Raw genomic sequence first — 12,809 nt, 5'->3', positions numbered from 1 at the left:
GAACCCTTTTGAGCTCCGCGTACGTGCGTGCGCCGCGACACTCTTCCCGGCTCCTGAAATACTCGGCGGCGTCGCCATCGAGACGAAGCGCCAATATATTGAGCCGCTCCGCGTCCGACCTCTTGCTCAGTTCGGCGGCCCTCTCGATTTTGTCGAGGAACGCGGTAATATCCTCTCCCGCCCGTCTCGTAAACGATCCAATATTCGAAAGCAGAGAAAAACTTGGACGCGCGGACTCACTAGTGCCAGCCTCGAACTTTTCCACAAAAAATTCCACCGCTTCGGCCACGTCTACTTCGCGCCCACCCAAACTCACGCGACCGGCCATTATGCCCGACTATTTATCACCCGAAGATATTCGACTCCCTTAGCCAAAATCCCACTGCGTGACACCAGTTGTAACGCCAGGGGCGACGATCAACGGATTCGGCTGCAGGAAGGAAGGAAACCAAGGGCAATGACAGTCACACAAACGGTGGATAGCGTTTATTGCGTTCACTCTTGATTACATCTCGCACGCGACTGCCGCGCGCCAACAGTACCTCGGTCTCTCGGCGTCCCCCTCGTGACGTGGTCCGAAGCCCTCATTGGCTCCCGATGTCGTCAGTGCATACCGCGTCTAGGTGCAAAGTACGCTTCTGACTCTAGGTAAGAAGGAGGTGCAAGAGGAAAGAGGGCGGGAGTGGGTGGAAGAAGGATTGCCTACGCAGGCAGAGGCATGTCTCGTAGACGGGAAAGGAAAGTACAGGAGGAAAGAGAGGAACTAAAGTCATAGGCTGGTCAGCAGTATTACACATATATAAGTTCATTCTTCCACACATTGAAAATTTTCGGAGTGCACAAGAATATTACTACTGCATGTTGCCACATTTAGAAGCAAAAATAACACCATAATAAATATGAACATGACAACAACCAATTGTGAAAACTTGCTACAGGTGAGAATAATAAACTATGAGAGAGCATTGGATTTAGCACACACTTCAAGCCCTGAATTAGACTGGGTAAACTAAACAATTAAGACCAATACCTTCCCATTGATCTCAGCCCAAATTAGTTCCTCTATTCCTCCAGCAGTTTGCAGCAAACCACCAGCTTCTTCACTTCCTGCATTTTCCTCATGACCAACGACCCCTTCTATCCCATTGAAGTCAACTGCCACATTTTCCACCTCCAATTCCATGTCCAATGAAACTACAATACTATACACGTACAATTAAACAATGATCCACTCTTACATATACTTCATACTTAGATATTTAAAAATATAACCATCAATGGAATTTCCACAATAATAATTACCTGCAAGGATTCCATGCAAGCATATTCTTGATAGGAATATGGATCACTGTAAGGCATTCTAATTCCCAGTGGGGCGATTCTAATTCCCCGTAGGGAATTCTTATCCCCTGTAGGGAATTCTAATCCCCTGTAGGGATTCCACTGTAGCATACAGGGAATCAATATTCCCTGCGGGGAATCACAATTCCCCAGAGGGAACCTCAATTCCCTACAAGGAAAAATAGATCCCTATGGGGTACTAAGAATCCCCTGGGGGAACTACAGGGGATTTCAATTCCCTGCGCGGATCAATGGGGCATTTTCAATAGGGATATATATATATCAGTACCCTTTCACATAAACACAATTTGTTATGGAAATAAACATACAGTATAAACAAAAATATAAATACGACTAACAACAAAGAAATTAAACATATTATTAAATTACGAAGTTCACGCTGCCTCACTTGACTTATAACTTAAGTAACCTGCCTTCTTTCCTGCTGCATAAGCCTCTTGCTCTGCTGCAGACGCCCGTCGTTCTTCAGCAGCAGCTTTTCTTTCGTCTGCTGCAGCCCCCCTCGCTGCAGTTACTGCCTGGCGCTCTGAAGATTTGGCAATGATCTCCAGGGCATTTACATTCCTCAAAATGAGATTCTCCTTCTTTTTCTGAGGCATATTATAGTGGAAAAAGTATGATTATCTACGAGTATCATATTTGAGGAAAGAGAATTCGATTGATTGAACAGGTTAATGACCCATTACCTCAAATGCCTTCATGGTGTCAAAAACATTGCCATAACCCTCTGAAGGCCACCTTCATTCTTTTCTGAGGAGATAAAATTTTAATTTACTATTGTACCCCATTTTTGACCTCTTATGTCACAATTACCAAGCAGTGCTGTCTTATTCAATTCACCAAAGCAAGAATCGATTAAATGTATACATTCTTGAATATATGTATGTATATCATCACTTTGCTCCTAGGATAGACAATAGCGATACATTGTGTGATTTCCACGCCTGCAATATTTTACAATTATATGCAATATTTCACAATGATAGGCAATATTTCACAATGATAGGCAATATTTCACAATGATAGGCAATATTTCACAATGATAGGCAATATTTCACGCTGCTTTCGTACTCACCCTGGATGTCTCCAACTCCTCTGCAAATGTACTGGACAAATTGGCTGAGGTGGATGAGGCAGGTGTTGCAGACGTTGAGGCAGTCTGTGAAGAAGGAAATGATGGGGAGGGTCAGTAGGAAAGAGAGCATTAGTAAGACCATAGCATGTTTACGTATTACTGCTATCATTATTTAGCTTAGCTTAATAATATATAATTTGATACTCACTGGAATACTCTCACAGAATTGCGGAATTGGCCAGCCAACTGCTGATTCCGTGCCAATAACTGCAAGGCACTTCTCCTATATCTCTGACAGTACCTCTGCCACAGGCTTGTTTGTGAATGCTGCCTGTTTCTCGACAGGCAGCATTCACTATTGCAGCTTTGGCCCGGACATTTCTTTTTAAATCTCGCCAAGTCCACTTATGACATTGGCTGATTAATCCAAGAGGTAAATTACAAAAACATTTATCTTTAATATCTTTGAATTACTAACCTTTTTCCACCGCTCAATTTCTTTAAACCCCCTGCTCATTAAGCATCGCTGAGAGGGTCTGCCACTGGCGCTGTGTCTTCGTGGCGAGAGGTCCAGTGAACCTGCCGGCAGAGAAGCTGCTGTGGGTGGACATGTAATCCACAAGCAGCTTCAACTGCCATTCGTTGGCGCGCCCTACTCGGACATTTTTCTTCCTGCAAATATGACAATGTTAACGTAATCTCATAGCAAAACTATAATTTAAGTAAGAAAGAAATTACCTTAAGCTTTTCTAATTATAGCAATACAGGATACCTAATGCCAAAGATTCAACCTAAAAAGTAATCATGATCATTTTCTTAATAAAAATCAGAAGTTGATGGTTTGAGGCGTTACTTAGTGGAATTTGTTCATATTGAATGGAAATTAAACTTTTTTTCCAAATGAATCTTTATTCGATCACGACCGCGGTTCGACGTACTGCGTTAACCTCAAGCCCAGGCCTGACGATGACGCAGTGAATTTCTCAACCAATAAGAACGAGGACTAGTATGTGTATTCACAATGATACCAGGCTCCCAATTGTCACACTTACTTGCTTTAATAAGAACCTTTTCACCTATCTGAAAGGTAATTTCCTTTCGTGTAGATGTTTTATCATAATTGCATTTCATTAGGGTTGACTTTGATTGCAACGCTTTTATCACATCCCGTGGTCTGATAACTTTGGGCTTAAGTGTGTTGTAAGTAACAGGCATCTTTGTGCGAAGTAATCGATTAATCAGTAACTGAGATGGGGACCACTCTAGTCCAGGCAGAGGAGTGTTACGATATTCACGTAGAAGATTTCTGATATCGGTTTTTTCCTCCTGACTTTTTTATGGTCATTTTTATTACGCTTCACCCCCATTTCTGCAAGACAATTGGAGCGTGGATAGTGAGGACTACTTGTTCTCACTATCTACAGCTCTATTTAATTACTTCTATAATACTGCCGACACTCATTGGACCCTTATTGCATGTTGTCTGCCAGGACAACTCGAGGAAACCCCCCGCAAGGGGGGGAAGAGAGTGATATGGGCCGGAGTTCAATACCCCACTTCGGTCCTGGATTCCCCGAAAAGGTGAGACCGAGAAGAGCCCAGTTCAGTCAATCGGCTCCTGTCGGCTGGGGAGCTTGGCGGCTCCTTTCGAACGTACGCCAGGACGGGTTAGTGCTGGAGATACGGGGGTCTTTGAAGGCCGGCCGGAGGCATGTGGGTTAGGAGGGCCCCCGAGCCGAAGGTTCTAACCCGAAGGAGACCCCCTATCGAAGGTTCCTATGTGCCTTGGGTAGCCCTGGCGACCACACCGGTTGTCGGTGTAGTATCCCGAATGTGGCTCCGTGGTGCGTGGGGAGCCCAGGGGATGAAGTTTCTGTTTGTATGGAGTTGACAGTTCATCCTCCACCCAAAAGATCCCGCCCAGATGTGGACGGGGGAAAAATCGAGTATAGAAAAGGAAACAAATATTTGGTCATGAAATGCGCAGCAGAAGGTGAAACTATCCAAATTATCTCCGTTTCTGATTCGTAGAGTTCTTTCGGCCGCCATACCCGGAGATTAAGTATCCGTGAAGAAGCTACGCGAGGGGACCCAATTAATCGAAACAGAAAGTGAAATACAGAGCCGCAAACTACTGCAGTTAGAAAAATTACACGACATCCCGGTGAAAGTGGAAGTACACAAAACACTTACTACTTGTCGTGGAGTAGTCACCTGCTACGATCTCCTGTGCATAGTGTAACGTTACGTCGTAAAATCTAGTTGATTGTTCACGTAAGCCCAGACATAGGGAAAAACTCCAACCGTCGGTCACATGCTGGATCAGGGAAAGACTCCACAAACAAGAAAATCAGCTCACGAGAAAAAAATTTCAAAAAATAATGTACGAGTTATTATCGTTCGATATCTATTCAAAGTAGAGTATTCAAAATCAGAAGTATTACAGAAAACAATGATAGTAATTCATGATCCCAAAGGAAACATTACCAGCTAAATACCAGCAGAATAATTGCTCTAAATTTGCCATGTCTCACTAGACATGTGTCCCCGACCAGGCCACGAGCAGAAGAGAGCTTGCCTATGCAAGGCGAGACAGGATTTGAGGGGAGGGGTTTTTCCAAGCGGCGGAGGGGGTACTCCAGGCGAATTCAACTACTGCGCCACTGCCCCTGTAGAACGGCCGCTCCGCACAACATCATTCCCTGGTTTTGAGACAACAGCATACCAGCCAGAATTTTCCCCTCAACTTCTGGGTTGGAGACATCAGTCGAATCAGAGGGATATTCATTGGAACACATGGAGGGGAAGGAGATACTGGGGTGAGGTGTTGGAGGGAGAGAGAGTTGTGATAGGACAATGGTAAAACTTCTCACTCCAAGTGCAATACTAAGGCCTTAGCACCGATTTCCCCTTGCTTGCCAAGGAGTAAGTATTTCTCCGCAGTAGTCCTATATAAGTCTTGCATTGCAGGTAGGTTGGTTCGGGGCTGATTCAGAGGCTGATTCCAGAGGCTGAGTTTCCAGAGGCAGGGTTTCCAGAGACAGGATTTTCCAGAGACAGGATTTTTCAGAGACAGGATTTTGCAGAGACAGGATTTTGCAGAGACAGGATTTTGCAGAGACAGGATTTTGCGAGACAGGGCATTTTGCTACAGGGGCCTTTTGCGCGAAAAATCCTTTGCGCGAAAAAACCTTAGCGCGAAAAGTTCTTGGCGGGAGAAGTTCTGCGGATAAGTTCGGAGGAAGTTCGAGGAATTTCTGCGTGGGGGGGGTACCAGAAATTTGGGGGGGGGGGGGGAAACACTAAAAAAATGCCACATCCTCTGTGGGAAAATGACCACAAAAATTGCTTGAACTTGTGGACCAAGACACGTCCACCAAGAACTGATTAATGCCTAGAAAACTTATCGAGGCATCACAGGTCCACTGGTTTTCACTGGATGAACCCCCACTGTTTAACCCCCCATGAAATTTGCAAAAAACCATTATTCAGTGGTTAGAATTGAACTGAATATTAAAAAAGTTTATTGATTGAGACAACAGTTTTCAAGAAATATCACTCAAAAAATAGTTTTGAGAAGAATATACATTTTTATCACTCTATAAATGATAACTTCAAGGGTGAAGTTTGGAATTCAACAGAATTCTTAAGTGAGTAACGTGGCATAATTACAAGAGTGAGACAACAAATATTGCTGATTGATATAGAGTAAATTATTTAGTATTACATAGCAAGAAAATAAATTAATAATCAATATCTCATAATGTGATGCTTGTTTCGGTGTACAGTGAATCAAAATTACAAATAATTACCATCAGCGACAGGAAGGAACTGGGAGGACTTTTCATTGGTACAACACCAAGAAATCTTTACCAAACTCAATTGTTCCTTCTCTCATCAGAGATATAATCTGTTTTTTTTAAACCAACCACTTAAAAAATGGGCAACATTGGGTTGGCAAAACGGTTGGGTTCATAAGAACCCTGGGTTGACCATCGAGTTGGGTTCAACCACCTAATCAAAAAACAACGATTGACAAAAATGGGTTTTTAACTTCTACCCATATTCATATTGCAACCCAAGAGAAGTTAGGGTCGAACAACAAAATATATTCCCCAATTTATATAATCATTAAGTACAAGTTTATTCAAATATACGGTTATTCACTAAATAATTATTAGTTATCAAAATAGCAGCAAAAATATTCAGCATAAGATGTGTCTCACTTAATTGATATACATTGGCATTATTAATTCTCCCTTTAAACCCTCCATGTTTGCGAAAATTATCAGTCCATAATTAATTATCAATAAAGAATCCTCCAAAATTCAACAAGATTTACATAAATAACAATAGATTGCACTAATTTCCTAAATTTTTTAATAATTATTAACAATTTACAAGGCATATGGTATTCATGTCAGATATTGATCAAGTACTGACTAAATGTAATCAAGATGTGTATATATATATATCTCTCAGTATTAATTAAACAAGTCAAAAAAGAATCATAGGCGATGCTAACAAAATGAGAACTGCATATTGCATCAACAAAAAAAAATCACTCTAAATTTCACTCTTCAATTAACAATAGAAATAGCTTGAAGAGCTACGTGCTGTTTTCGACAATATGAAAGTTCATACTTGTCGGGCGATGAAGGTCGCAACTCAACGCCAAAAGCCACACTAAAACACAGTAGGCAGTCTTAAGATCAGCTGATCAATTCAATCACTCACCCATCGATAGAATATCGAACACTGCAAAATCATGACACTTATCACTGTCAAGAATCACTAATTGTGAGAATGTTCATAAAGTCTTGGTGGAGGAAAGGTGACACAAAACACAATTGAATCTTAATAACTGGGGCCACCTCCACAGCTTATCTGGAAACGAGCCATCTCGGGGATTTTTCCCCAAGTTATTCTCCCGTCCTCTCCCTCCAAACACCCATAAATCCTCCACCTTACCCCATCTCACAACCACAGTAGACCAACACTAAATAGCAGTGTAAATAAAGCAGTGAGAATAAGCATGTACAATACAATATTTCAGAACAAAATTTCAATTACAAGCATAGAAATAGACTTATTATTCATTATTCAAAACAATATTATTAGGAATCAATAGAAATACAACACCGAATCAAGCATCAAATAATATTTGAGAAAGCAAACATTAGCATTCATTGAGAAAAAAAAATCAATGATATTTCTCTCCTTTTAATTACTGGAATTAGCAATGCCACCATGATATGCCTTTAAATGAGAAACATGACAGATTTTCTCTTTCCCAGGAGAAACTTCCAGAATAACTGTTACAGGAGAGAAATACTTTTTAAGGACAAAAGGTCCGTTCCACAGAGGTTCCAGTTTTGCAATTTTCTGTTCACCTTTAGAACTGACAGGATGGTTTTTGCAGAGAACAAGATATCCCACACAGAAAGTGATTTGGGAGTGAGATTTACCATAGGATTCTTTATGCCTATTTCTGGCCTTTTTTAAATTAGCAATAACATGATTCAGGCAGGCTTGTCTGTCATTATCGCTGAGATCATTCTCGAATAAAGATTTTGGAATGTCCCACTGATTAATTAAAGGATGCTTAAGTTCTCTGCCGAAAATTATTTTGGCAGGAGAATAACCACTGCTCTCATGAGAGGCAGTGTTCAGGGCAAAATTTAAGTCAGCCAACATAGTGTCCCACGTATGGTGGACATTATTGCACAAAATAGCAAGTGCAGATTTTAGATTTCTATGCAATCTCTCTACCTGATTAGAACAGGGATAGTATGGAGAAACAAAAATTTGCTTAACCCCCAGTTGCAAACACATCTCCTTTACGGCATGAGATTTAAAAACTTGTGCATTATCAGAAACCAAATATTTAGGGAAACCGAATTTTGGGAACACTCTTTGAGTGAGTATTGAAACAACCGAACCACCCGTAGCCTTACGAACTGGCTCAAGAAAACAGAATTTAGAAAAACCATCAATAAGAGAAAGTACATATTGGTGTCCACCTTTCGTCAATGGTAAAGGTCCCACAAAGTCAATATAAAGTCTTTCCCAAACTTCAGAAGGATTGTGTGAGGATAGCATGCCAGGAGGTGGAGCATTTCTGGGTTTACAAGTTTGACACAGATGGCATTTTCTGACCATGTCATAAACCTCTCTTTTCATGTCCTTCCACCAAAAGTGTCTGCTAATCTTATCATAAGTTTTAGCCATGCCCAAGTGAGCAGACAGACTAGAGCAGTGAAAATATTGAAAAATCATAGGCCTCAAGACCGTAGGCAAAACAGCTCTTCCTCGCTTAATTTTAGAATTCCCATAACATAATAGCTGTCCCTTCAGAAAATAGTTTTTGTCGTTCAAGGAATTATTATTGATCTGATTGAAAATATCCTTTAGAACGAGATCAGTTTCTTGGTGTTTTCGAATGTCAACAAATGACAAAGGCAATTTATGTAACACACAAGAATAAGGAACAGCTGACTCCTTATGAGTGTTTGATTCCACATCTGATTGACTATTTGTAGATGAGGATGGCTCAATGCGAGAAAGACAATCTGCGACAGAATTAGATGATCCTCGAACATGATGCACAGTGAATTTATAAGAGGATAATTTAAGCACCATCCTGCCTAATTTGCCCAACTGCTTAGGATGAGAGAAAAGCCATGTCAAGGCACCATTATCAGTGTACAAGTGAAATGGTTTTACTTGTAAGTAAACACTGAATTTTTGAATTCCAAAATGAATTGCGTGACACTCCAATTCATAAGAAGTAAATTTACGTTCATGTTCCAAGAGTGCCTTACTAGCGAAAGCCACAGGGACAAAATCACCATTTACTTTGTGATTCAGAACGGCACCAACCGCCAAATTACTGGCATCGACAAATAAATGAAATTCCTCGTCAAATCGAGGGAAAGATAATACTGGTGGATTGGTGAGAGCTTCTCAACTGGCATAAAGCCTCATTTTCAACGGCTGTCCATTGAAAAGGAACATTTTTACGTTTCAAGCGATTCAGTGGCATAGAAATATCAGAATACCTTGGAATAAACTTGCAGTAAAACCCACAAAGTCCAATGAATCTGGCCACTTCCTTCACATTTCTGGGAACTGGGAATTGTTCAATTGGTCTCTCCTTCTCAGGATCAACTTGCAAGGTTCCATTTGTGATGAGATGGCCCAGAAAAGTGAGTGATTCCACACCAAGCTTAACCTTGTCCTCGCACACCGTCAAACCGGCACTGCGTAGTTTGTTGAGGACAGCATTAACATGAGATACATGGTCTTCAGCAGACTTGGAATAGATACACAATTCATCAATATATGGATAGACACAGGAATATTTCAAATCGCCCAATACTTCATTAATGAGACGAGTGAATATTTGAGGAGAATTAACAAAACCAAATGGCAATCTATTATACTGATACACTCCGAACGGCGTCACAAAAGCAGTTAATTTCTTAGAATTCTCAGATAATGGTATTTTATGAAAGGCAGAATTGAGATCAAGAACAGTGAAATATTTTGCATCAGCAAGATATTGGAATGCATGTTCAACGGAAGGTGTTGGATAACCATCTGATTTAACCACTTTGTTTAACTTACGGTAATCGACCACTAGTCTTTCGGATCCATCCTTTTTAGGCACTGGAAAAGCTGGGGAACACCAGTTTGAATTGGAAACCTCAATCACTTTCTTATCAAGTAAAGATTGGATGTGTTTCTTCATTAAATTTGCCTTTGGAGGTGACAACGAATAAGGATGGGATCGAATCGGAGTTGAATCTAGCAGTTCAATTTCGTACGTCATAACAGATGTGACCCCCAATTCTTGAGAAATCACATCAGGAAACTTTGACAATAAACCCTACAACTTATCACACAACGTAATTTCGGTGGAGGACAGAACATGTGATTCGGACAAGTTACTAACTGGCGCCGATTTTAACGCTTCGCAATTGTCCGTAAAAGAAAAAAGAGAATTCGGGGCATTTTCAAAACTGACGTTCGTCGGACGAATGATCATCTTTGAATTACAAATGAAATCCACACCCAGTAACACGGGAAACGGTCAAGCAATTACTCAGTGATTTTCCGCCATTTGAAGTGTCAAACAGTGAGAATTGGTTTAATTTCATGTTAAAAGTTAATGAAATTGTTTCTTTGTCTTTGGTTCCTCTGTCAACGTTATTGTACCTTGTAGTATCTAAACTTCCTGCCAGCTCTCGTCATTTTTGGTTGTCTATGTTAAACTTGAATTTCGCATGGTCTCAAATCACAGAAAAAGTTTGGGCTAGAATTGTTAGTGACAGAGTTTGATCGCTTGATCACTACGAAAGTAAAGAGATTTCAGTTCCCTCGTGAAACTCCCCACGATTTCGTGTGTTCTGTGCGTAATGCCACTCAGGTGCTGGGTTTGCAGTATTCCGAGTCTTCTATTGTGCGACTCATTATTCAAGGGTTAAATCCTTTAACAAAATCTGCAATTATGTTCTCAAATCAGCCCAACACTTTTGAAGAATTGGACTCTGTTATAACGCAGGCTTCTAAACACTTAATGGACTGTGCTGAATATTCCAACACTTTCCATCGTATCTCTAGGAACACGTCTTCTGTTGCATCTTCCAGTGCGTCAAGGGAAGTTTCTTTTCCTATTAATTGTTCTTACTGTCATAAACCTGGCCACAAAATGAACGAGTGTCGCAAAAGACGACGATTTACTCAGCCTGCCGTGAGTTTGATGAGTGTCCGTGACAAGTGTTCGACTCGATTGCCAATATTTTATTAATCAATGCCATGCATTTATGCTGATCAAAGTCAACAGACACTATTTTGACCTCCTGGCTATCCTCGAAGTCAGGTCTAGCAACACAAAAATACCCCTTCCTCCTACCAGTCATCAGCATTTGTAGCTGCATTTGGGCAAAATGCTGTTTTGCAGGGAAGAATGAACCATTGCATTGAACAATATATTTTGCATAGCTACTCAAGCTAATAGGGCACTTGAACTCAAATACATTGTTTTCATCAATGCCATCAGGTGATGCGCCCAAAACAGGATAATCTCCCCTTAAAAAGAGCCCACAGTCAGAGATTTTCACGCCTAATTTGCTCTCCACAACATTTTTTATAGCAACTTCTAAGTTCCTGCCTCGAGACATGGCCAAATTATCATCTATTCTATATGCCCCTAAAATGGTTTCAACCAGCACACCATCCTTGGTGTGGCAGTGGGCAGCTTCATGTAACTTAGAAGCAGTTATTCTCCCATATCTTAATGAGTGCCACATTTCTGAACTACCTTGCTGTTCAGTGTCCTTCTCTGCTGCAATAATATCTCTGTCTGTGACATTGTGACTGCAGTAGTCCACAAAATCATCTGCCCTTCGTGAGTTCACACTATAATGAAACCCTATCAACAACGAGTGCAGGGAGAGGCTCTCACCATGACTCTCATGAGACCTCACTATTTGTGAGCTTGGGTGGCTCAATTTGAGAGAGTCTACAATAGATTTCACAAATAACTCTCTGTCTTCCTCTGAAACATTCAAAGCTACCGGCGCTCTCCCCATCTCATCTGCAGTTATAAACTTTTTTCCAGTTCCAATGGAGGAGAGCCTAGACTTCTTCCAATAACATTCTGTGGATGTTTTCGCAGGTTCCTCACTCCTTCGATGTAACCAAAATAACAAGGCCACAGCATGTTTACATCCTCCTAAAAATATAAAATGCTATGATGTATTTCGTCTGTGATACCCAATTTCAACGGGGCATCATGATTAAACGTTCATAATATTTCGTTGTGTTAAAAAGTAATTTGAGCTGTATATTTGAATAACGATTGTTACTATATCACATGAATGCTCACCAGTAGATGCTGCACAGTCTTCACATTCTACGGCTAAAACCTTATCCTCGTCCTCATTAATTACAGCTTTAACTTTGTAACCGCTGCCCCTGATTTTGTGCTCACGTGTTACCTTTGCCTTGACTGTGCACATAGCTCCTTCTCTTCTTACTTGGACATAGCCCAGGGCATTATCGCCGTAAGATTCTCTTCCGGCTCTATAAAATAAGTTAATTTCACATTTTCAATTGACACAAATAAAATTAAGCAAGTAAAAGATTAAAAATGCAACATGAATCCTGCTTCTAAATAAGTGCAACACGCAGATAGTGTAAGCCAATGTACAGTTTAAATATACGTGTAAATGATGGTTATTTCACCACATCACGTATTAGCTTCGTATGATTATGAGAAAAAAACCAACCTTGCCGTTTTCATGCCACGTATTTCTGCTCCCACAAAATTCGAGTTCTGGCTCATGAACTCCGCTACCATTACAGC

General features: G+C 40.9%; 1 protein-coding gene across 1 annotated transcript; it reads right to left on the bottom strand.

The window, feature by feature from the left end:
* Positions 1 to 367: 367 nt before the first annotated feature.
* On the bottom strand, positions 368 to 12,803 carry LOC124163013. The gene is made up of 8 exons (XM_046539796.1): positions 12,733 to 12,803; positions 12,330 to 12,526; positions 11,288 to 12,176; positions 2,944 to 3,109; positions 2,438 to 2,521; positions 1,751 to 1,952; positions 1,031 to 1,194; positions 368 to 430 (listed from the first exon to the last, which is right to left on the bottom strand). The coding sequence occupies exons 1-8, from the start codon at positions 12,801 to 12,803 to the stop codon at positions 368 to 370; spliced, it is 1,836 nt and encodes a 611-aa protein (XP_046395752.1).
* Between the last annotated feature and the right edge of the window lie 6 nt (positions 12,804 to 12,809).

Source organism: Ischnura elegans, chromosome 7, assembly GCF_921293095.1.
Source record: "Ischnura elegans chromosome 7, ioIscEleg1.1, whole genome shotgun sequence".
Lineage (NCBI taxonomy): Eukaryota > Metazoa > Arthropoda > Insecta > Odonata > Coenagrionidae > Ischnura > Ischnura elegans.
The sequence above is the reverse complement of the archived record's forward strand: the minus strand, read 5'-3'. Positions and strand labels throughout refer to the sequence as shown.